The sequence below is a fragment of the Hippopotamus amphibius genome, chromosome 3 (assembly GCF_030028045.1).
Source record: "Hippopotamus amphibius kiboko isolate mHipAmp2 chromosome 3, mHipAmp2.hap2, whole genome shotgun sequence".
NCBI lineage: Eukaryota > Metazoa > Chordata > Mammalia > Artiodactyla > Hippopotamidae > Hippopotamus > Hippopotamus amphibius.
In genome coordinates, this window is record NC_080188.1 from 144825841 (window position 1) to 144852853 (window position 27013).

The window sequence follows — 27013 nt, forward strand, 5'->3', positions numbered from 1 at the left end:
AAATGACTGATTCCTATGGAGGCAGGAAATGTATAAGATGAATCTGGAACATCTCATCACACCAGATAGCAAGGAAGCTATGGAAGACTACCCATCATGTCAAAGGAACTTAGGAGCCAATCTGAAGAGGCTACCACTTGCTAAAGATGGTACAATTTGAGCATCAATAAGAACTTTAAGGAAAAAAAAAGGTTTAAATGCATGAGTACATGACAACATTTTTGAAAACTGTCACCTTTTGAGACTGCTAAGGGAAACAACTTATCCTGAAAACTAATAATGGTAAAGAAGCATTTATCTTTCCTTTCCTATTTAAGTTGTACCCCAAACTAAATAGCATATGAGGAAAATATTACAGTGAAGGAAACACAATTAGAATACGACCATTTTCCAATCCCTAATGAATCACACATCCATTTTCAATTTAAAAGATTAAAAAACAATCATTATGTTGGGTACACGCAGGCCTCTCAAAAGGTCTAATGTTGTATTAGTAGCGATGAGATTTAGTGTATCAATATTTTTGATGGGCACATTTGCTTCAGTCCTTTGGAGGGGATTTTTTTCATTACAACCAAAATTTGAAATATAACAATGTTATGAGGGAATTCAGAATAGATGATTTTCTCACACTTTACTTTTCCAGATATCTGAAGAGATTCTCGATAAAGTGATCAAGAGCAGAAAAACAGTATCTCTCCATTAGCTCTTAATATTTTCAAGCAAATATAATGCAACAGGGTAGGTAGTTTTGAATATTTTCCTAGGAATACCATCAAAAAGCAAGGTTCCTATTTGCTTTTCATCTCTTGTAGTGGGAAGAACTGTCTTTGGAATCAGACGGAGAACCAACTCTGCCTCTTACTAATAATAACTAAGGGGCCAGGGGCAAGTTCCTCAACTAAGAAACCAGGATAATACTCCCACTGAAGGGCTTGCAGAGGATTAAACAAAATAGTATATATACAGCTCTCAAAATAGTACCTGATATTTAGTGAACATCTGCTCAATAACTGGTGGCAATTATTACTCTGGAATTTTAAATTAATGCAACCATCTACCAATTTAATGGAGCGAGGTAACAAAGTATTAGAGAAGGAAAAACTCACCCCCAAGAACTCTAAAAACCAAAACACAACTCCCCAGGTTAACTATCCAAGAGATATAAAGGCTACAATAAAGCCAGCTGATTTAGTCCTTAACCCAAAGAGATAAGAAAACCAGCTTAATCTTACGAAACTAGAATTGGGCAACTGTGCTCCTCCTTTTAAAAAAAAAAAGGCTATTTACAATAGCATTCAAGTCCTTCCAGGGATCTGACACCAACTTACCTTCCCAGCTCTCTGCATCAAACTACAGTACCTGCTTCCTGTTTGCCATTTCCCAGACATACATGCCTTCCCCCTTCTCTGGAATGGCATCTGCTCTCTGGATCCTCCACATTGTATTGCAGTTGCCACTGGGTCTTTAATGCCTCTTTTGGACTCTTAAGTTCCACAATAGCAGAAAGGGAATATACTATTCATTTATAGTGGTAACCTAATATAAAACTTGATCCCTAATAAGGATTTAACAATGTCTGGAGCTTAGATGGTAAAATGCTAACTTACATTTTTCAGTATTATCATCTATGATTTTACTCTTACCTTCAAAAACTAAGGATAGGTAACTGACACAATGGGTTCAGTCACTGGCCTATGATCACTGTGACGGGGACAGAATGAGAAAGAGGGTTCCTGATTCCCAATTCAAGTTATTTTCAATGGAAAAAGATATCCATGCTTTCAATATTCACATTTATTCCACAGCAAAAGATAAAACAATGTTATTTCTAATTCATGTGAGATACAAAACCACAAAATAGTGATTTACTAAAGTCCTTGCAAGACTGATAAAAAATGCCAAGTATTATGCTGGAAAAATTCACACTAAAGCAAAGGCAGCAACACCTGACTCACCCCACTTTCCATAATTCTTCTGACTGCTTTCAGATCCTTCCATCCCCCTCTGATCAGGAACCTCATACACAAATACCTTCTTCATTGCTAACTATATAATGATCCATGCAGAAAGGTAGCTTTTAATTGCTAGACTGTTATTTCTCCTTTTAAGTACTTTGATATTGCTTTCAGAGCTTAATTTAGGAACCTAGTGAACCATACTTATCAATGTAGCTTTTTTCTCTAAGGTGACTGATAACTAGGTCCCCAAATTACAGGTTCCCCTAGGAATCCTACCACTTGACAAACATGTTAAAATAATGTTAGGTTTAGAGCACTAGACCTTAAATCTGAGATGTCAAATTTCATTTAATCCAGCCATGTTATGTCTCTCTATATAAACAAACTGAGCCTGAAAAAGAAAAGTTAATTGTCTAGGAGTACATGGTAAATAGAATCCAGAGGGAATTCCCTGGTGGGCCAGTGGTTACGACTCTGTGCTTTCACTGCTGTGGCCGGGGTTCAATCCCTGCTGGGGAAACTGGGATCACACAGGCCCAACGGCACAGCCAAAAAAAAAAAAAAGAATCCTGAGCTTCCTGACTCCCAAGCAATGCTAAACTTACTACACATTCACAGTGTTTTAATCTTTCAAAGAAGACATTACTACTATTCTCAAGTAAGACAAGCTCAGAAAATAAAATTATCCACCTATTTCTTAGTCACATGGCAAAAATTAGAAGTTCATTCTTTTCTATTCTTACACATTAGTCTGCTACAATATACTTTAATCTTACTGCACACTGGAAAAGTAAGTTACAAGAATAAAAATTTTAAGTAAAATGTAGTTATATGAATTGTACAGAAACCACCAGATTTTTACATAAGTGGTAGTATATCATCACCTCAGGAAACTCTAAATTCAAGCCAGTGACCTAAGGGTCAAGTGATCCAAAACCCATTAGCCAATACCAATTCCCCAAGCTGGCGAGGAGAGCTGAACTCACCCTGCAATGACTATGAATATTTCAAGGGTAAACTTTTTAATAAAAAATGCTATGAACAGAGAATGACTAAATATTCTGGAAATTTTACAAAAGAAAGACTTTCATTAGTTTGCACAAAGTTATTTTCAGAGAAAACAACTTTTCAATGTATCACTACTTTCAACGACTCAACTTCAGCTAATAAAATATGTACTCCAAAAGGTACTCCCTCTGGGAAAAGTGTCATAAACATGCTGTTCTGGAATGTATATGGAACCTAGCAATCATTTTTAAAGTTTCATTTGCCGACGTTTCTCCTTGCTCATCTGCCCCACGAGATCTAAAAATCTCTTCTTATTAGTCTTTTCCATTGACAAGGTCCTGTGACTGGTACCACCGCCATTTGACTAAGTGATTCACCCAGTTAAAAAAGCCCACACACCACAATCTTGCTCTAAGACAAGATTCATTATAATTAATTCTGTGAGAAGTACAGAAGGTACTTTTGGGCCTTCATCTGAGAATTCACTCTTGGACATTGCTTACAAGGTAAAATTTTAACTATCTAGAAGTTACTAGAACATAGTGGGCATCCCTTCTCTTTAGAGTTTGACAAGCCAAAAGGGATTAGCTTAAGACTTTACTTCTTCCTCTCTGCCACATTAATACTGCCAGGTGATCAAGTCCTACTCGAGTTAACGGCTCCACAGAATGAATGGAAAGGGTATGTATGGAACCAACGGAAAGATTTCTTCCACTATGGAAAAAATTGGTGGCTCTGACGTCCCAAGCCATAAGAAACAGGAAAAGGAATGCGACGATTGAAAAAAAAAAAAAAAATCCCAGAATGGGAACCTCAAGGAAAGAGAGAAAGGCCTCATTCTCCCACCCAAGGTCCTGGAAAACCGAGAAGCTAAATCAGGTAAGATGCCCCAATAACCTCGGGGAGGCGGGACCCGGACTGCTAAACCAAGGTTCCAGGCTCCTAGGGGTGTGACCTAGTGGCCAAGCGGGTAGTGACAAACTTTGGGTAACCCCAAGGACAGAGCCCAGCTCCGGTCGCCACGGCCCCGCACGGGTGGGTGAGGGCGAGACGGGTCCAGTCTCCCCGGGGCCGGGCAGAGGCGGCGAGGGGTGGGGCCTGCCCAGCTCACCTTTGAAGAAGCGCAGCGCCAGGCCGTACAGCTCCTCCAGGCCGAAGCCCCAGCGCTGCTCCAGCCGCCGCGCCTCCTCCGCCGCACCCCCAGCCGCCGCCTCCCCGGGCTCCGGCTGTTCCCCTGCGGCGTCCGGGCCCCGGCCGGACCCGGGAGGCGAGGGCGGCGGCAGCGGCGGCGGCAGCAGCGGGGCGCCCTCGGCGCCGGGCCGCTCCTCCGAGTCCGGGCTTAGTGTGAGGCCGTCGACTGAGACCTCGAGTCGCTCTGCGTTCAGCACCGCCGCCATCTCCGCCTGCTGCGCCTCCTCGGCGGGGACAGGCGGCGGCCACGTATCGACTTCCTGCTGACCTCTGACCTCGGCTTACCGACACCGGAACTTCCGCCGCTGAGTAGGCTCTAGGGCTCCTGGAGGGGGGCTGTGGCCTGGTGCCCCGCCCCCTCCCCCCGGGGCAGTAGGTCGGCCGCGCTCCGCTACTACCGCCCCGACCCCCACCCCCGCGGATCCTGAGCGCCCCGCGCCCACGCTCACCCGGTCCCCCTTCGGCCCTCGATCCTCCCGGAGGGAGGGTGCTACGGCCCAGCGGCCCCCGCCCCGCCGTTCTTTGCCGCGGCTCACGGTGTCCGGCAGAGGCGGGGTCGGGTGGGGTCAGCCGGCCCGGAGTGCGGTCTGTGCGGGGAGGGTGACTGCTGGCGAGCGCCCTGCCTCTCCGGTCAGACCCTCCACGTTTGTAGAGAGTTGTGTGGTTGGTGGAACTCTGGCAACTCTAAGGAAATGCCGAACAAATGCCTTTTTTTTTTTTTTGTAAAGAAGAAACTGAGGCTGCAGAGAAATTCCGGGCTTCTGAGACTGTTGTGGAAGAGCACATCCTGCTTTTCCAGGAACTGAAGCTTACACAACTTGTGGGCCCTCATTAAGTAAAAAACAAAACATTAAGAGCAGAGAGTTAGGAAAGTGGATATAGGTTTAGAATGAGAAAAAATTCACAAGTGACATTTTGAAAAGTTAAAACTCACAAAGATCACACGGATAACCATAAAATTTTTAACTGCCTGACACACTTTTAGAGGGTGTCCAAAAATCCAGAAACATTTTATCTATTTTTTAAAGATTGAAAATCTCTTGACAATATTATGTATATTTTATGTGTGTTTCTAGACTTTATGGGCACCATTTATGATCATTTTCCCCACATTTTTGGCTGTATACTTCAGATTACCTTTTCCTGTGACAATTATTTTGTAATGTTTTCTATAAAGAAAATAGAAAAATCAGTCTTTAGCACAGTGACCACAGTTTCTTTTTTTATTATTAATTGCTTATAAATTTTAGCTTCACAACTTATTACTGAATTAGTGTGTACTTTTCTAGGATTGTCAAATTTAGGAAAACATGTATTAAGTTTCTCTCACAGATATAATATTTCAGGACTGTTTGGCTGCGTCAATGGCAATTTTTTGCATGTTTTTTCCTGGATCTCCAACGAGATTCAGGACAAGATTTATCTACTATGTTAAGACAGGATCTCATCCATTAAGATGAATAAAACATGTGACTTCACATACAGACTCACTATAGTACAACTGCGAGTTTATGTATCACAGATACAAGAATTCTAATATATTCCATTTTGTTTGAGTCACATAAAAACAAAAATAAGCATGGTGCACTTATAATTGTATATAGACATTACTTAGATTCCTGATGAGTGAGAACCTCCATTTTAGGTTAGGCATTGAGAGAATTGATCCCCCCACTTAGAGTTTTTATCTTCTGATAGAAGGATTTTCTGTGGGGTCGTTTTTCCTTTTCTTTCAATCTTGTTTCTCTTCTGCTGCCCATGTATTTCCTGTGCCAGGCATCACAGAGCTCTTTTGTCCTCTAGCCCTGCACCTCTGTGACATGGTGCTGGCTGAGTTGGCATAATGGGCAGTAGGTGTATTCCAGAAAGTCATTCCTACACCCACAGTGAGTAATAATTTAACAGTAGATGGAAATGACTGCAAACCATAAATGCATGCCACTAAACCCAAATGAATGTATCCCTAATTCAATCATTGTTCCCTTAGCCAGATCTCAGAAAAGCCTGTGGCCATTCCTGTACCACTTAATGCAGAAGAGAACTGATGGAAGGAAGTCTGAATACAATGTGACAGTGGTCTTAAATATCTTACTTTAAAAACTTTTACAGAAACATTTAACCTGGTGAATATATTGCCAGGGCCTCTCCAAGGGCCTTGAAAGTGGCCTGTGCAACTCAGGGGCCCTGAAGCTTAAGCTTCATTAATGTATGTTAAACTCATATCTCAAAACAAATTCTACTACTCCAAGCCCAGTGAATTTTTTCAGTTTGGCTTGAATCTTTAGATTTAGCTTTAATTACTTTTAAAATATGCATATTACAAAGCCTAACCTCCAAGAAGTCATAAATACATTACCTTTCTGTATTCTGCCTTTGGATTTCAACAACTGCTGAGGGTGAAAACGAGTAAATTTAATTCTACTTCCTGGAATTATAGATTCTGTTTCCCAAGTTTTCTACAATAAGCTTTTCTTTTGTAATCAGAAAAAAATTTTAAACAGTGTAAATAGTAAAACCTATAAAACCCAACCTAGGAAGATGGACAGGTAAAATGTGATACACAGGTAATTATTGACATTTTTATTGTGTTGGAGTTTAACATAGTGAATATTCTTGAAAATCTGCACCTCCTCTAGAGCAAACACGTAAATCTTTTCCTGATATAATCATCAAAGAATGTCCAATAGGTAGTTGCTCTTAGTGACCTAAAACAGATTAGGGAATATAATTTTCCTTTAACAACTCATGGTGGGAAATTAGTTCCAGACATTCACTCTAAGAGGTCAAATTTAATGTGCATGAAAGGGACTTCCCTGGTGGCGCAGTGGTTAAGAATCTGCTTGCCAATGCAGGGGACACGGGTTCAAGCCCTGATCTGGGAAGATTCCACGTGCCACGGAGCAACTAAGCTTGCTGCAGTGAAGCCCTTGCACCTAGAGCCCCTGCTCTGCAACAAGAGAAGCCACCACACTGAGAAGCGCATGCACCAAAACACCCTGCTCGCCACACTAGAGAAAGCCTGTGCGCAGCAACGAAGACCCAACGCAGCCAAAAATAAAGTAAAATAATAAATAAATCTAAAACAATCCAAGGATCCTGATTTTTGCTTTAAAAACAAAACAAATAAAGGAAATTGTTTAAAAAAAAATGTGTATGAGAATCACACAAGCATCTCGTTAAACTGCAGATACTGACTCAGGAGGGAGGCCTGAGAGTCTGCATTTCTAATAAACTTTCTGGACTGAGGCTGCTGTCTACGGACCACATTTTGAACAGCAGGAGTCTAGGAAACTTTCTTCACAGCTTTATGGAGGTATAACTGATGTCAAATAAACTGCAGATACTCAAAGTTTACAATGTGATGAGTTTTAACATACACGTATAGCAGTCAGACCATTACCACAATCAAGATGACATCTCTTTGGGGTGGGATGAATTGGGAGATTGGGATTGCCATGTATACATTACTAATAAGAAAAAAATATCAAATTGTACACTTTAAATATATGCAATTTATTGCATGTCAATTGTATCTCAATAAAAGTTATTAAAGAAAAAAAAATCTTCACCCTTTCTGTAGTGCCTCCCTCCTCCAAGGCACCTCAATAGATATCTGTTAGAACATGCTTGTCAGTAGAATCTGGCTTCTATAAACAGTTCAGAGAAACTACCTCTATTTCCAGACTCCTGTCTTTTATGTGAGGAGACACAGAGTTAGCAAAAAGGTATATTTTCTGAAACCTTTCAAATATCTTCCCCAAGTCTGCTCCTATAAAAAAGATAGTGCTTTTGAACCAACCAACTTTGTTGTGTGAATTTCAGTTAAGCTCCATCCCGTTCAATCATTTGCCAGATGAAGTATGACCATTGCTGGAATGGTTCTGAAGTTTCTTCCCTAAAATCAACCTTCCCCTTTGTTCTCCCCACATATTTTCATCTTCTCCATGAACTATGGTTAGTCACCAGACAGAGACTGGGTTGAATTGTATGTTTCCTGCTTTATCTCATGAATTCATAATCAGTCCTTGGTAAAATTTTGCACTTAGTCTTATTTAGTAATGATAATTCCTGAACTTTAGTAGTGATAATTATTTTGTACTCCTTGACTGGAAACACCTGAATACCAAAGGCTATGTCCCTGAACTCCCATAGTCCCTAACACAGGACAGGAAATATGGTAAGCACTCCGAATGTTTTACTGAGTGAATGAATGAAGGTATAATTACATCTATTACATGCAATATCGACTCAGTTCAACGTACATTTAAGGAGTGCCCCTTATGCTAGACGTTGTAGGAAATACACAGATGAGAGGCTGTGTTGTTTATAACAAAGGAATCATGGTTCAGTAGGTGAGACCACGAGAGAAGCATTTATATTAGGGCCGGGCTGCCAGTACTAGAATGCGCTCACCAACTCAGCGACCTTGAGCAGGTTACTTAACTTCTGTTTTCTCCTTTGTAAAATGGGGATAATAATAATATCCATCTCTCAGGTTGTTGGGAAGACTGGATACATGAATATATATAAAGCAGATAGAAAAGGACCTGCGAGGCATATAGTGAGCTTTTAGTAAATTTTAGCCACCTTTATGTTCAATGTTCCATTAAAATGTAGAAGAGAGATTTCACACTGGAGACCCACCAGATAAGGGCTGCCCATTAATATCTTTTACTTGGCTTGCAAGAGTTGGCCCCTATAGTGCATTAAATCTAAGTTGGTTGCTAGCGTTTTTTTTTTTAATATTTTATATTTTATTGGCCATGCAGTGTGTCGTATGGGATCTTAGTTCCCCAACCAGGGATCGAACCCATACCCCCTGCAGTGGAAGCATGGAGTCTGAACCACTGGACTGTCAGAGAAGTCTGGGTTGCTAGCATTTTAAAAATCTGGAATTTTAATGTGAAAATCCAGATTTCTGAGTTACCTTAAAAGAATTAAGAAATTTTATGACACTGGGCCTGGCCTTGGTGCTAGACAACCATGAGCTAGAGTTATGTAGAGGCTGCTTCCATAAGGAAGGACGTGTGCTTTCAAGTTTGCAACAAATCTCCTTAGGCCATTGTGATAGACACTGTCCTTGATGTTTATCATGGGCCTGTAGCTGGTGCTAGTGGTCATCTGAGACCAACTCCATTTATACTGTTACCTGTCTGGTCATTGTAGGCACTGGTGGTTGGCACTCCCTAAAGCAGAAAAAAGAGAATAGCATATCGCCAGGGAAGTTTAGGGATGGCTTCAGAGAGGAGATAAGCATGAGCATTGTACATGTTTACTTTTGAAGAAAGTAGAAGTGACATTGTAGGCAGTGGGAATACCATTTGCTAACTTCCTGAGGGTTAAGAGACCCTGATATGTTTGGTTAGCCTTGGAGGAGTGACAGGAGATGAGCCTGAGAAGGTGGGAGGGGTCAGATGTGCAGAGCCTAGAAGTATAGGCCAGAGATGGTCCTGAAGGTGATGGGAAGCCACTGAAGGATTTTCTGCAAGGGATTTTCACAAATTACTTGGGCAGCTGTGGAAGGAGAATCTGGAGGGGAGGCTGGCAGTAGGGAGCTGCAGAGAAGCTGTTGTTAGGCCAGGTGAAGACTGTGCAATCTTGAAGAGGAGCAGCATAGGGAGATGACCAGCAAGCGTGGATTCCAAAGAGATGTGCAACAGAGCCAGCCAGAGTAGGTAAGGGCAAGGGACTGAATTGGTCACTTTTTAGCTGGTGTGACCTTAGAACCATTTTCTGGACCTCTGTCTCTTTATCCATAAAAAGTAGAAATTGTTTCTGCCCTGGTTCCATCACAAGATGTTGAAAGCCCTAAATTAACTTACATCTGTGAAAGTGCTTTAGAAACTGTAAAATTCCTGAACAGAGAAGATATGATTAGTATAGCTGCTGTTACCATTCCTCTCAGGCCTTCACATGCAAAACACTCTTAAAGGTCACTTTCCATTATGAAATGATGTCTACTTCTTCAGGTTCAAAAGTAAAAGTGAGTCTAATCAAGAAGTCAAAGACAGGGATGACACGAGTGCACAGCATAAATCTATCAGCTGTGGAAGTGTGTATACATTTATGTGCCAGACACCTTAATATTCATGTAAGAGCTGCAAAGATATTTAATGGACATCAGATTAATAAAAAAGCATTTTTTTCTTCATTATATTCAAAGGGAGGGAGGAAGAGGAGAAGAAGAAAGAGAAGCAGTCAAAGATACAGACATCTGGGGAGTTCTGTAGCAGTCCAGTGGTTAAGACTTCACCTTCCAGGCAGAAATAGAGACACAGATGCAGAGAACAAACATATGGACAGCAAGTGGGGAAAGCGGGGGGATTTGGGGGGGAATGAATTGGGAGAGTGGGATTGCCATATATACATTACCAATAAAAAAAATCAAATTGTACACTTTAAATTTATGCAGTTTATTGTATGTCAGTCGTATCTCAATAAAAGTTCTTTAAAAAAAAGTTCTTAAAAAAAAAGGTCCTGATCCAAAAAAATCTTAAAAAAAAAAGGCAAACATCTGCATCTAAAAAACAAGTCTTCCATTATCGCATCACTGAGATCTAACCAACATTAGCAATGTGGGGTACATTTTTTCATTTGTCTTGCAAATAATATTCATATAATAATAATGATGATTATTATTATAAAGTAATATCCTTCACTTACAGTAAGAAGAGGTGAATTGTTTAGGAAAGGAGCCCCCTGATTCCGAGAATCTATTCAAAAGACGCTCGGAAGACAAATGCTTACGTTAAAGGGAGCTTCATCCCCACCTGCTGGCCGGAGGCGGTAGCGCTGCCCCAGCAGGGCTTAGTCTCCACACCAGGTGCTCCTGGGACTGCCAGACGCGCCTCTGCATCCGCCGCCCTGTAGCCACCTCCTGGGTTGGGGGAGAGAGATGCGGGCAGTGAGATGAGCAGCTGCTGGGGCCCCGCCTGGGAGCTGCAGAGCGAGGATGAAGCCATGACTTTTTTCTTTTCTTTTTTATAAATTTGTTTATTTATCGGCTGCATTGGGTCTTCATTGCTGCACACGGGCTTTTCCTATTTGCTGCGAGCGGGGGCTACTCTTCATTGTGGTGCATGGGCTCCTCATTTTGGTGGCTTCTCTTGTTGCAGAGCATGGGCTCTAAGCGCGTGGGCTTCAGTAGCTGCGGCACATGGTCTCAGTAGTTGTGGCGCACAGGCTTAGTTGCTCCGCAACATGTGAGATCTTCCTGGAGCAGGGATCAAACCCATGCCCCTGCATTGGCAGGCAGATTCTTACCCACTGAGCCACATAGGACGTCCTGAAGCCATCACTTTTCGAAATGATAAAAACCAAATTTTGATCAACCATACTAGAGGAAGGGCTGAATTACCTTTCCATTCTCTCAGTAGAAAATTAAGTTATGAAATTGGTATCATATGGTGAACAAGGAGTATGCAGCCAAAAAAAATGTAGGAAGGAAAATAAGCATAGAGATGTGTCAGGGAATCAAATAATGGTAATAGCTGTTGTTATGACTGTGTCATTTGAATTTTGTCGTGTCAGTCAGCTTTTTTAACATTTGTGATTCATTGTGGTTTCATTTCTCATTCTAATTAAGCATTCATTTTTGTACCTAATATTTTTATCCGTTTTCTTTAAGAGCCTGGATGTGCCCTTGCTTGGGTGTACTGGAGGGCTGCTCTCCAAAGAGCATGGAACTAAAGCTGGAAGACCTGACTTCTGGGATGTCTTGGTCACTCACGGTCCTGTATCTCAGATCCAGCCTGAGCTTCCTTCCAGCTCCAGCACACACTCATGCAGCGCAACCCTCTTTTGCCTGCACATGCACTTCAGCTCCCTGGTGGCCAAGCGGAAGACTGACCGAGGTTTCCTGAAGGACACCGACTGTGGCTTGGGACTTATGTCTTCCATTTCTTTGCACAGTGCCTGGGAGCCTTGGATTGCTTTCCAAAAAAGTGAGGACACACCATAAAATTGGCAAGTGCAAACAAGTAGCAAGAATGGAAACTGGGTCCCCGAGTGTTGACAGGATAACTGGGCCTGGGGGATACAGTTGCTTAGTGCGGTTTGGGAAGATTTCCTGGAGAAGGGATAATTTTGAGCCTTGATTAAAATCAGCAAAGCAACAAGAGTAAGAATTACAGCTAAATGGATGTGGGCGAGGGAGGCTGAGCCTGGGAAGAAGTATGTCAAGGAAGCAGTGATGATTCTCCTCCCCTATCCCAATGACTCTCACGTGGAGGAGGGGCACTTCTCCCACATACAGGGTCCCTTGTTCTCATTGTCCTCACAGGCCTGGCCCAGTCCCTGGCATAAAGGAAACAACCAATCCATATTTGTTGAATGACTGAAAGAGCATGCAAAAAAAAGAAAAATATTATAAAGAAATTTTTAAAAAAAGAAGAAAGAGCATGCAGATTCCACAGCAATGCAAGGAAGTTATAGGAACTGATTTTAGCTCAGTAAGAGGAAAAACTTTCTAAAAAATTAGAACTGACCTATTGAAGAACACCAATAGTAGCTACTGAACATGCTGTATGTGCCAGGGGTAAGGCTAAACTCTTTATGTACATCTCTCATTCAAGCCTTATGGTAGCTGTTTGACATAAGCATCATGGTACCATTTAAAAATGAGGAAACTGAGTCACAGAGGTTAAGGCACATGCACAGAGTCACAAACTCTTGTTCAGAGCCAGTGGAGGAGCCTTGACTTTCAGACAGGTCTCTCTGACCCCAAAGCCATAGCTGACCCCACCCTGAAGGTCAGCCACTGCCTCCAGCCCCGTCTACCAGTACCATTTCATATGCAGAATATGCACAGCCTTTCACCCAAAGAGGCCCTGCCTGGTAAGAGCTGCCAACAGGTACAGGAAAAGGTGCTCAACATCACTAATTATCAGGGTTTTGCAAATCAAAACCACAATGAGATACAACCTCACACCTGTTAGAGTGACTATTATCAAAATGGCAAGAAATAACAAATGTTGGGAGTTCCCTGGTGGTCTAGTGGTTGCGATTCCTGCTTTCACTGCCAAGGCCAGGGTTCAGTCCCTGGTGGGGGAACTGGGATCATGCAGGCCAAGCAGCACAGCCCCTCCCCCCCAAAAAAGAAGAAATAACAAGTATTGGTAAGAATGTGGAGAAAAGAGAACCCTGCGCATTATTGGTGGAAATGTAAATTGGTGCAGTCACTATAGAAAACAGCATGGAGGTTCCTCAAAAAACTAAAAATAGAGCTACCATATGATCCAGCAATTCCCTTCCTGGATATATATCTGAAGAAAATGAGAACACTAATTCGGAAAGATGCGTGCACCCCACGGTTCATAACAGCATTATTTACAATAGCCAAGATATGGATGCAAATTAAGTGTCCATGAAAAGATAAATGGGCAAAGAAGATGCGTGCATGTGCACGCACACACACACACACATACACACTCACACACTAGAATACTACCCAGTCATAAAAAAGAATGAAATTTTGCCATTTTGCGACAAAATGAATGGATCTAGAGGATATTATGCTTAGTGAAATATGTCAGAGAAAAATGTTGTATGTTATCACATGTGGAATCTAAAAAATAAAACAAGTGAATGAATAGAACAGATCAGAAACAGGCTTACAGACATAGAGCACAAACTAGTGGCTATCAGTGGGGAGAGAGACAGGGGAAGGGGCAGAAGGGTGAGGGATTAAGAGATACAAACTACTATGTACGAGAGTGAGTCAAAAATTATCTGCACTCTGGTTATACTAAAACTTCTGTAAATTCTGCAGCCAGAGTGCAGATAATTTTTGACTCACCCTCATATAAAATAAATAAGCTACAAGGATATATTGTATAGCACAGGGAATATAGCCATAATTTATAATGATTTTAAATGGAGATCTATAAAAATTTTGAATCACTATGTTGTACACTTGAAACTAATGTAATATTGTAAATCACCTATACCTCCATAAAAATAAATAAACATTTTTTAAAAAGAAGCAGCAAAGGTACTACTACCTCCCTCCAGGACATGCCATAAAACTATTCAAGATAAAGTCGAGGTTGCTTTTTTTTTTTTTAACGTTAGAAGTACATGTTTGTTCTAGAAAATTTTGTCAACATAGAATAATATAAAGAAATAGGCAGAATTTTGCCAGCGAGAGAACCACTCAACACAAGTTCTGGGGCTTCCCTGGTGGTGCAGTGGTTGAGAATCTGCCTGCCAACGCAGGGGACATAGGTTCGATCCCTGATCTGGGAAGATCTCACAGGCCTTGGAGCAACTAAGCCCGCGTGCTGCAACTACTGAAGCCCGAGCCTAGAGCCCGTGTTCCACAACCAGAGAAGCCATCGCAATAAGAAGTCCGCACACTGCACGGAAGAGTAGCCCCAGCTCACTTCAACTAGAGAAAGCCTGCACACAGCAATGAAGACCCAACGCAGCCAATAAATAAATAAATTAATTTAAAAAAACCCTGCAAGTTCTATTAACGGTATTAGCATTATCTCCTAATGGCAGGCTCTCCTGACCCAGCCCATTGCTATTTGAGAGACAAAATCTCCTTCCCAGTCCCCTTGTTTTGCCTGGGTCAGGCCAGACTAGACAAGATTTGAACTTGGCCTCCCATCCAGGTACTAACCAGGCCTGACCCTGCTTAGCTTCCAATATCAGAAGAGATGAGGTATGCTCAGGGTGGCATGGCTGTACACTGAGACTTGCCTCTTGATAAGAGGCACAGAGTCCCTCAAAAGGGTGCCAAGACATAGGCACAGGAATCTTTATTACAACAGCATTTATAATAGAAAAAAAAATTAGTAGCAACCAAAGTGCCCAGCAGTAAGGGGCAAGCAACATGCATAATGGTGCATCCTGTGGTGGAGTTCTAGTAGCTGTTTTTAAAAAATGCCCCAAAATGGAACAATCTCAAAACGATGTTACTATTTTACAGAGCCACGTTTATGGTATGGTTCTTTTAGGTTAAAATATTTATATAGATAAAGAAATCAATATGTATGGGTTACATGAGGAAGGTTTTAACCTTTCATTTTCTATCTTTCTGTACTGTTTGAATGTTCTAATCTTATATGGGCATTATTTTAAAATATTCCCTGGCAGTCCAGTGGTTAGGATGCAGGGGGCATGGGTTCGATTCCTGGTTGGGGAATTAAAATCCCACAAGCCCCACAGCCAAGTCACCGAGGATTATCTGGGAAGGAAGGGTGATGGCTAATTTTTAAAACTTTTACGTTGTGTATTTTTTTTGTGTGTGTTTTTAAATAAATTTATGTATTTATATATTTATTGGCTGCATTGGGTCTTCATTGCTGCACACGGGCTTTCTCTAGTTGTGGTGAGCAGGGGCTACTCTTCACTGTGGTGCACGGGCTTCTCACTGCGGTGGCTTCTCTTGTGAAGCACCGGCTCTAGGCGCATGGGCTTCAGTAGTTGCAGCACATAGGCTCAATAGTTGTGGCTCATGGGCTTAGTTTCTCCGTGACATGTGGAATCTTCCTGGAGCAGGGATTGAACCCATATCTCCTGCATTGGCAGGCAGATTCTTAACCACTGTGCCACCTGGGAAGTCCATCCATTGTGTATTCTTATATTAAAAAAAATACAAATCTTCTACTCTTGAATTACAAATACTCTTCTTCTTCTTTTTTTTTTTGGCCATGCCACAGCTTGAGGGATCTTAGTTCCCTGACCAGGGATCCACCTGAGCCCTCAACAAGGGAATCCTAACCACTGGACCACCAGAGAATTCCCTATTTTTGTATTTTTAAAATTAACCTTTTGTGTGTATATATATATATATATATATATATATATGTATCACTGAGTCACTTTGCTGTACAGCAGAAATTAACATATTGTAAGTCAACTATGCCTCAATAAAATAAAATTTTAAAAAATTAACCATTTTCAAAGGCTAATTTTGGAATTTTTGAGGTGGCAGCCATTATTGCTACCACAACTGCCACCCCTCCTCATGCCTGGCACACAGTAGATACTGAATAAATTATTTGGTGGATGAATAAATTTGGTGAATATGTTGGAGGCATTTCTTTCTGATCTTTGTTTCCCTTCAGAGAATATTTCCTGAATTAAACTCTTTGCACTCATAGAGCTCAGCCCCTCAAGCCCTCCCACAATCTCCGAGGAGCAGGTTGTCTTAAACGTAACCTTTGCAGCCTTCCTCTTCTATCCAAACATTTTCACACATTTATCCAGGAAATGTTTATTGGTCACTTACTATATGGACAAGGCAGAGCAAGGCGCTGGTGTTAATTTCCCCAAATTATTTTCATAGGTAACTAGTTATTAATCAACAAATATTTGTCGTGCACTTATCATGTATTCCAGGTGCAGGGATGAAACAGATGTGGTCCCTGCCCTAAGGGGCCTGGAGGTCCAAGGGCCATGGATCTCAACCTTATCAGACCCCCAAGCCACTTCATAAAACAGATCACTTTTACTTTTTTAAAATTTTGAAACATTTATTTATTTGGTTGTGCTGGGTCTTAGTTGCAGCAGGCAGGCTCCTTAGTTGTAGCATGTGAACTCTCAGCTGCAGCATGCGTGTAGGTTCTAGTCCCCTGACCAGGGATGAAACCCTGGCTCCCTGCATTGGGAGCACAGAGTCTTATCCACTGTGCCACCAGGGAAGTCTCAAACAGATCACTTTTGGTATCCAGCTTCCTATCTGAAAGAAATCCATAGATAAAACTGTGTCTACACAGTCATTTTTTCATGTCCTAAGTATAATATAAAGGAAAATGCAGGAAAAGAGATTAATAACAAAACTGCAGCTGTTTGAGCATGACTTCCAGAGCAATAATGAAGAGTTCAGATGCTTGCCTGCACACATGGAACCACCCTGAAAACATCTGCTACAAATGCAGACGGATGATGGTGTTGCTGTTGGTAATACGCTTTTTGAAATTGTGAGCAACTCGAGGAAAAAAATTAGCTTATACATAGATACTTCCCTGGAAATTTTAGTGCAAAAATTCACTGTGTTTCTTTGTAAAGTTCAGGTCCTGTGCTTGGATAATTACAGACTGGCTTTGTGTCTCCATGACCATCCAGCAGCAGGTGGGAGGGGGTAACCTGACCCGTGGGTTGCAGGACATCGAGTATCCCCGCCCTGCCCATGGATCTCCAGGTTCATCGTCCCCATGGGTGAGAAAAGCAGAAATGCTCGAGGGGAGGCACTAAGAAGCCAGGCCCAGAGGCTGCCGTGGGGCGCTTCAGAGGCAGGAACTGAAGAGTCAGAAGCAGCCCAATCACACTGCATATCTTCAAACCGCAGGAAGTCCCGACACCCAGGAAAAATGTGGTGTGCAAGCCTCAGAGCAGGGACCAGGGTGTCGGCTTTCCAGGTGCCAGACAGCAGGATTCTGGCTGAGGCAGATATAAAGGTGATAATCAAATAAAACCCCCATCACAAAGGGCCTTAAAATAAGTGCCAAGAGTGTGCCACCTCCCCCATGGCACAGAGCTGTGTGCCAGGCTGTATCTATTTTAAAAAGCAAGCTTTTGGGGGAATTCTCTGGCGGTCCACTGGTTAGGACTCTGTTTTTGCTGCTGTGGCCCGGGTTCAATCCCTGGTTGGGGAGCTGGAATGCTGCAGGCTGCGCGGCAAGGCCGAAGGTAAAATAATAATAATAAAGCAAACTTTTTTTCCTACAAAGGATGCTTATTTATGATAAAAAGCTGCAATTAACAACAAATATGTAACAGTTAAGAATATCTATGCCCCCAATAATACAGCAATGCTCTTTTTAAAGCAAAAACTAAAGAACATGGAAGGATACATTTATGGATATATTCTACTAATGGGAGACTTTAACATATCATACTCAGTACAAAAAAATTGGATATGTAGGTCTTATGGATGTATGTTAAACTGTATACCCTTATCATAACAAGTATACACTCTTCACAAGTACACATGGAACACTCACAAAAATTAATTATCCATTAGGCCACAAAGAAAATATTAGAAAAGCAAAACTATTACAAAAGATACTTTCTGATAAGAACACAATAAGACTAGAAAGTATTAACAACAAAAGTTTAAAGACCATCTGATCTTGAAGTTATAACAAATTTTAAATAACTTGGTCAAAAGGACAAATGCAAATTGAAATTACAGACCTATTGAGCAATATGATAGCATAAACACTGCATATCAAAATCTATAGAATATACTTAAAGCAATGATCAAAGGAAAACTCATAGCCCTAATCACTTTTAGAAGTAAAAATGAAAGAATACAAATGAATTACATTCCTAGAAAGTAACCTCGAAAAGGAAATGCAAAGTAACCCAAAAGAAAGCATAAAGAAAAAAACTAAAGATAAAAGCAGAAATGATTTAGATAGAGAATAGAAAAACAATATACCTAATTAATAAATCAAAATTCTGGTTTTTTTTTGGTTTGTTTTTGTTTTTAAAATTTATGTATTTATTTTATTGGCTGTGTTGGGTCTCCTTTTGCTGCATGCGGGCCTTCTTTTAGTTGCGGTGAGTGGGGGCCACCCTCCGCCGTGGCGCTCAGGCTCCTCACTGCCATGGCCTCCCCCGCTGCAGAGCACGGGCTCCAGGCGCGTGGGCCCCAGAAGTTGCAGCACATGGGCTCAACAGCTGTGACTCATGGGCTCCAAAGCGCAGTCCCAACAGCTGTGGCACACGGGCCCAGCCGCTCCCTGGCATATGGGATCCTCCCAGAGCAGGGCTCGAATCCGTGTCCCCTGCATTGGCAGGCAGACTCCCAACCACTGCGCCACCTAGGAAGCCCAAAATCCTGTTTTTTTTAAAGCAATCTTTTTTTTTTTGACTCCCGGAAGCTCTCAGAATGTTCTTTTTTTTTTTTCCAGCTCTTTATTGGAGTATAATTGCTTTACACTATTGTGCCAGTTTCTGCTGTACAACAAAGTGAATCACCTGTATTTATATATATTTCCCCATATCGCCTCCCTCTTGAGCCTCCCTCCCACCCTCCCTCTCCCATGCCTCTAGGTCATCACCGATCATCGAGTTGATCTCAATAAAGCAAACTTTTTAAATTTATTTATTTATTTATTATTTTTGGGGGGGTACACCAAGTTCAATCATCTGTTTTTATACACATATCCCTGTAAAGCAAACTTTTTAAAAGCTGCCTGGAAAGCAGAGCTATGGCAGCTCTTGTGTCAGGGTGTGTAATAGGGCGAGAGACCCAGAGAACATTTCAATAGTCAGAAAAATAGACGGTGGGACCAGGCAATACTTTCTTCCTCTTAGTTTTATTCCTTGTGAATTTTATGTATTAATCCTTACTAACATTAATTATAATTTATAAACATCAATATATGGTATATTTTTAAAATATAAAAGATAAACATCATATTGCTATAATATAGTCATTAGTATAATCATATAAATACCAATAAAAATTAATTATTTTTAAAATTAAATATTTATATTTTGATGTAATAATAGTATTAATAATACATAACATTAAGGCAACATTTTATATGCTGGCAACGGTTCTCTACCCTGGCTATATGTAAGCATGCCCAAAGGACTTACAGGTAGAGATCGTGATTTAATTGGTTCCAAGCTGTGGCCTGTCCATAGTTAAATTTTTTTTTAAACTCTTTATTGAAATATAATTGCTTTACACTGTTGTGCCAGTTTCTGCTGTACAACAAAGTGAATCAGCTGTATTTATACATATATCCCCATATCCCCTCACGCCCACAACTCCTCTCACACTCCCTATCCCACCTCTCTAGGTCATCACCCATCATCGAGTTGATCTCCCTGTTATGCAGCAGCTTCCCACTAGCTATCTGTTTTACATTTGGTGGTGTATATATGTCAATGCTACTCTCTCACTTCGTCCCAGCTCCCCTTCGTTCCACGTCCCCCCCCCCCCCCAACCAGGTGTCCTGAAGTCCATTCTCTACATCTGCATCTTTATTCTTGCCCTGTCACTGGGTGCATCAGTACCATTCTTTTAGATGCCATATATATGCGTTAGCCTACGGTATTTGTTTTTCTCTTTCTGACTTATTTCACTCTGTGTGACAGACTCTAGGTCAATTCACCTCACTACAAATAACTCAATTTCATTCCTTTTAATGGCTGAGTAATATTCCATTGTGTATATGTGCCACATCTTCTTTATCCATTCTTCTGTTGATGGACATGTAGGTTGCTTCCATGTCCTGACTGTTATAAATAGTGCTGCAATGAACACTGCAATGAATATTCTTTATTCCTATTGACTTCTTTCTAATATATTTACTTTTAAATTAATCACAAAATAACTGACTTGTGGTAAAAAATATTCACACAGCACTGCAGGGTATAAAGTGAAAAGTTAAATTCCCCTCCCCCATTCCTAAACTCCCAGGTCCCACCTCCTAGAGGTCAGAGTTTCTCACGTATCTTTCCCTGAAATTTTTTCTACGCATATGCGAATATACACATGTAAATACAGTATAGAGCCTCTTTAAAAACATACACATGTGCTTATAGTAACATCTTGTTTGGCAATTTGCTTTTTTCACTTCACAATATCTTGGGGACCTCTTTCCAGATAGTACATTTAGAGCTACAAATTCTTTCTGCTTGGGTCTAGGCCTCCTCTGAACCAACGTACCCCAGTTTCTGTAAGCAGGGAGTAGGCACCCTCTGGAACCTTGAGGGTGGAGGGCACAGCAAACTGGACAACAAGCGCTCACCCATGCAGTCTCTCAGGCACACCTGGGGAAGGGCTGAGGGGCTGCCTTCCAGAAGGTGGCCATGCTGTGTCATTGTCCCTCCTCCCCCTGCAGGCCGGGGAAGGATTTGAGTCCTGGAATTGCAGGGGCCCTAAGAGTCCAGTGCCCACACGATATGGATGAGAAACCTGAGGGGCTGTGTGGACCCAAGTCACCACCAGCTGGGGGAAGATCCCATACTTGACCCAAAGTCCTCCAGCCCAGCTGAGCCACCAGCTCTCCCTATGGTATCCGTCCCTCCCCGCCTCACACTCCACCTCCCAGGCCTCTTGGTCTGGGAAGAGCTTTGAAAACTTCTGAGAGGGGCCTTCTCTTGTGCCTTGTGGAGAACTGGGGGTCAGGGCAGCAAGTGGCCTTTGATGCAGCTTCTTTGGGGAGTGAATCCACCTGACTGATGGGTTTTTAAAATAACGGATTTCTTGGAGTATTTCCTCCCAAATTTAATAAGTGAATACAACCTACGATCTCATTTTCTAAAAATAAGCAGAGTTAGGGACTTCCCTGGTGGTCTAGTGGTTAAGACGCTGAGCTTCCTTTGCAGGGGGTGTGGGTTTGATCCCCTGTCAGGGGGAGCTAAGCTCGCACATGCCATGGGGTGTGGCTGAAAGATTAAAAAGAAAATTTATTTTTTAATTAAAAAAATTAAAATACGCAGAGTTAATATGTCTGAAGATGCCCCTCCAGAAGCTTTTCTGTGAATGTATATGTGTGTATGTAGTTTTTATTTTTGGAAAATGGTATATTTTCAATATCGTTTTGTCATAGAGCTTGCTTTTGCCCCTCTGTAGTGGTGGGCGGGCAATAAATCATTTTCTCAATAAATATTATATCACAACACAATTTTCAATGGTTGCATCACATGCTATATTATGAATGTACCAGAATTTATACAGCCAATCCTCTGCTGGTGCTGGGTTTTAATCAAATCAACTGTAGAGGGATCCAGTTATCACCTAGTCCGTATTTCCTCCTCTGTGTCCAGCATATGCTGAAGGAAGGGCAGAAGTGTGGGGTCACGACTTCTGTCCTCAGGAAGCCAAACATTGGCAGACACATATTAAGAATGACAGGAGACCGTGTATCACTATACTGGAAGCTCTAAATGTGCCGGAGTTGAGACAAGGGAGTGATGGAGCGTTGCCATGGTGAGGACTTGGGCTTGGGTCCAGGCTGGGCTTGGGTCCAGGCGGGGCCACTAAGCAGCTTGGGTAAGGAGGTCTTGAGTAAGCTATTTAAAAAAAAACAAAACACAGTTTCTTCATCTATAAAATAACTGGTGATAACATCACAATGGGATATTTTCCAGCCATGAGAAAGGAATGAATTGCTGATACATGCCACAGCATCAGATGAACCTCTAAAATATTACACTTAAGTGAAAGAAGCCAGACACAAGAGATCACATATTGGATGATTCAGTTTTTATAAAATATCCAGAATAAGCAAATACTTAGAGAAAGAAAGTAGATTGATGGTTACCAGAGGCTGGAAGAGGCAAGAAGGAGGAGTAATGGCTTAGTGGACACAGCATCTCCCCTGAGGGTGATGAAATCCCTTGGAACTAGAAGTGATAGTTGCACAACATTGTATATGTACAAAATGCCACTGTATTGTACCCTTTGAAATGGTTAATTTTATGTTATGTGAATTTCACTCCTTAAATAAAATAAGTGCTCACAATAATCGTACTTACCACTAGCGCGGCTGTGAAAAGCCAAGTGAGATAAACTGTAGAAAGTATTGAACGTAGAACTCAGCACAGAGAACTTAATTCGTGTCAGCTATAGTTACAAAGTCCCTCCTAAGCCTTCCAGGACTGGGGCCCCCAGGAAAAGCCAAAGTCACTATTCCATCTACAACCTAATCTGGGCCCATCACCTCCCTGGCCTGTTTTCCTACTGCTTCCCTTGCTTCACACACTGGACTTGGGGTTCCTGCAAACCACCAGGCACACCCCCACACAAGGGCCTTTGCTTTAGCCTTTTCCTTCCAGACATCCACAACCATCACCTTCAGTGTTTGTTCCAGGCCTCCCTGACCATCCTATTTAAGAGCGTCATCCACCCTAGCCTCCTTCCCTACTCTTTATACCACTTCCACCAAACTACGTAGTTACACCATATGAAATTCCTGTATAATCAATCACTTATATTTTGCTTACTGTCTGTCGCCTCTCAATCAGAACCCACAGGGGCCAGGAACTTTTTTGTTTGGATCACTGCTGTGTCCCAGTGCCTGGGACAGTGCTGGGCTGATGGTAGGTACCCCCGGAACACCTGTGGATGAATCAGGTCAGGAGACCACAATGTCCCCTATGAGATTAGTGTCGGGGGTGGGGGACAGGGCCAGAGAGTGCCTGAGGCTCATGAGGGACCTCGGGGGTTCAGAAATCCTAAACTTCTTTGGGTTTTTTTTGTATCTCAATTTTAGAAATCCTAAACTTCTGAGGCGAGTGTGCTGAGAAAGGGCAGGAGGAAGGGCACACTGACCAGATGGCAGGCTCTAGAAGAACCAGGGAACATCTGTTTTGTCCCCAAATTTGGTTGTCTGAAAGACAGAGTTCTCATCTCAAGACTCAGTCCCTCTGGGGTTTGTGCGAGGAACAGCTTGATTCCTAGATGCTCCTAGATGCTCCCAGATGGACGAAAGAGGGCAGGGAAGCTTAGGAAGAAGGCTGTGGCTTTCCTATTGTCTCCAGCGAGTTCTGGGAGCTGTAGGGTGGTTGTGGGAATTGCATGGGGTTTGGAGGTGTGGGCAGACCCATCGCCACCACATACAATCTGTGGGATTTGGGGCTGGTCATCTACATTCTCAGAGCCTCAGTTTCCCCACCTGTAAAATGGGAGAAAAGGCACATGAAGAATACGTTACTGGGGACTCGATCAAGGTAACATGCACAGCGCAGCTAGAAAAGTGCCTGGCCCAGCATGGACACTCCTTCCTCCCCCTTTCAGTGGGGCTGAGGAGGGCTTAACTGGATTGTACTGTTTCCATTTGTTTCTGAGTAGACGTGTAAGAGAGCTAAGTCTCATAAGAGGGTTAAATGTGGATCTACATGAAGTGCCCTGTGGGTCAAAGGCCATGAAAAGATTTTGTAATAAAAGCCCAGTGTATTACATCCCAAGGGTTTTTATTAGCAGTCCGATGAAACCATGGCTGCATCTCCCAACTGAGAGGTGGGGATGAGTGTTGCTGCCTCCTTCTGTCTGTTAGGACTTATAGGAAGTGATGCACAATTCTGCCCTGCTACAGAGCTTCAGATGTCAGGGCGGGGTCGTGTCTGGATTAGCAAGCCGGGCAAGCCATGATTCTAGCACCATGAGAGGCCAGGAGCCAAAGAATCTGGTACAAATGAAAAACCCATGGGGCATCTGGCCACCTCTGTCTCTCCCCTCTGTCCTTGCAACTCCATACACAGCACTAGCTCTTTGTCTGCTTCCCTTTGGTGTCTGGTGTGATGGCCTGAGTGCTCCTCTGAGTCCTGAGGCGCCTGCACAATGTGCAGCTGTGGGCAGACCCTGAGGTCCTCTCCTCTCTGAACGGCCTCTGTGTTAAAGAAAAAAAAATTAGGGACTTCCCTGGTGGTGCAGTGGTTAAGAATCTGCCTGCCAGGGTAGGGGACACAGGTTCGAGCCCTGTCTGCGAAAATCCCACCTGTTGAGGAGCAACTAAGCCCGTGTGCCACAACTATTGAGCCTGCGTGCTAGAGCCCGAGAGCCACAGCTACTGAGCCCGCGTGCCACAATCACTGAAGCCCATGTGCCTAGAGCCCGTGCTCCGCAACAAGAGAAGCCACCGCAATGAGAAGCCCACGCACTGCAACAAAGAGTAGCCCCCGCTCGCCACAGCTTGAGAAAGCCCATGCACAGCAACGAAGACCCAACGCAGCCAATAAATAAATAAATTTATGAAAAAAAAAGAAAAAGTTATTCATGCACTTGTTAAAGATGGTAATGCCAACTTTATTCAGGACTATCTTGAGAGAAATAGGGACCACTGTGATTAAATTTTGCAGGGGAGGGAGAGAGATTGGTCTCAACTCCAAATACAGCATGGCAGGGGGCAATTTATAGCCAAGGAGTAGGGTGGGAGTCAGTGGGTGGAAAATTACTAAGAGGTAACTACCAAAATTACATCAGGGGAAAGGGGCATTCTGGCTAAACCAAGCTAACAAGATTCTTGCTAAGACAGGCCAGGGTTACCAGACATCACCTGGGGATGGTGAAGGATGAAGAACCTGATCAGACATTTCAGGATTCTTGCTAAAACTGGATTCCAGGGACTTCCCTGGTGGTTCAGGGGGTAAGACCTGCACTCCCTGGGTTCGATTCCTGGTCAGGGAACTAGATCTCACATGCATGCTGCAACTAGAGCCCGCATGCCGTGATTAAAAACATGCCGCAACAAAGATCCTAGTGCAGCCAAAATAAATAAATAAATACATACATACATCAATAAATACAAAAATAAATAATTTTTAAAAAATATCATCTAAAACTGGATTCTACGAGGAAGTGCACAGATGAGCCTAGGAGAAGCTTCAGGAGCCTGACTAAAGTTTGGTCAAAGAATCCTCGTCACCCTCAGGCACTACAGTTTCCCTCTCCATATCCAGGGCCCTGGGCCAGGTCCAGAGCCCCCTCATTGGACTTGGTGAGAACCTGAAACCCCCCAAGTCTCTGCTGGGTGGGGATGAAGACTGTGGACTCAGAGTCCCGGGGACAGAGAGAGGGAGAGGAGCCGGCATCAGGCTGAAACCCCTCCTACTTGTGGTGCTTTGAGTCTGTGTGTCATCTCTGCTCCCCCCTCTCCTGGCTGCTGGCTTTTGGACCCTATGTCACTGTTCACTGAGGTGTCCACCAAAGAGGGTCAGGAGAAACGGCAGGAGATTGAAAACTCAAATAGTCTAATAGGATTATCTACTTGCAACTCTGGTTTTTAAAATTTTAAATTAATTATTTAAAAAAAATTTTAGGGACTTCCCTGGTGGCACAGTGGTTAGGACTCCAAACTCCCAATGCAGGGGTCCGGGGTTTGATCCCTGGTCAGGGAACTAGATCCCACATGCATACTGCAACTAAGAGTTCACATGCCACAACTAAGGGCCCCATGTGCTGCAACTAAGGAGCCTGCCTGCTGCAAGTAAGACCTGGAGCAACCAAATAAATAAATAAATATTTAAAAAAATTTTTTTAATTGAAGCACAGCTGCTGTACAATATTAAATGTTACAGGAGTACAATATAGGGATTCACAATTTTTAAAGATTATACTCCATTTGTAGTCATTATAAAATATTGGCTCTATTCCCCATGTTGCACAATATATCCCTGTAGCTTATTTTATACCTAATAGTTTGTACCTTTTACTGCCCTTCCCCTATATTGCCCCTCCCCACTTGCAGCTCTGTTCTTAAAAAAAGAATTAAAAATTTTTTATTTTATATTGAAGTATAACTGATTTACAATGTTGTGTTAGTTTCACGTGTACACTAAATTGATTTAGCTACACATATACTTTATTTATTCTTTTTCAGATTCTTTTCCCATATAGGTCATTACAGACTATTGAGTAGAGTTCCCTGTGCTATACAGTAGGTTCTTGTTGATTATCTATTTTGTTGTTGTTGTTGTTTTGTTTTTGTTTTTTTTGGCGCACGGGCTTAGTTGCTCCGCGGCATGTGGGATCTTCCTGGAGCAGGGATTGAACCCCTGTCCTCTGTAACCCACCTTTCGTGACCATGTTTCTTTTTTTTTAAATTTTTTTACTTCATTTATTTATTTATTTTATTTATTTATTATTGGGCGCATTGGGTCTTCACTGCTACGCATGGGCCTTCTCTGGTTGCGGTGAGCGGGGGCTAATCTTTGACTTCGCTAGAGTGTGCAGGCTTCTCAGTGCGGTGGCTTCCTTGTTGGGGAGCATGGGCTCTAGGCACGCAGGCATCAGTAGTAGTGGCACACGGGCTCAGTAGTGTGGGTTGGGGCTTAGTTGTTCTGAGGCATGTGGGATCTTCCCCGACCAGGGATCAAACCCATGTCCCCTCCATTGGCAGGCAGATTCTTAACCACTGTGCCACCGGGGAAGTCCCCAT

At 42.5% G+C, this 27013-nt stretch overlaps 1 protein-coding gene across 1 annotated transcript in view; it reads right to left on the reverse strand.

Annotated features, from left to right (window-relative positions):
• The window catches only part of ACBD3 (acyl-CoA binding domain containing 3), a 32473-nt gene extending 28052 nt beyond the window's left edge, over positions 1–4421 (reverse strand). The window contains exon 1 of the mRNA XM_057727861.1: positions 4081–4421. Coding sequence (XP_057583844.1) covers positions 4081–4366 — 286 coding nt within the window. The 5' untranslated portion in view covers positions 4367–4421. The remainder of the gene's footprint in view (positions 1–4080) is intronic.
• Positions 4422–27013: the final 22592 nt, after the last annotated feature.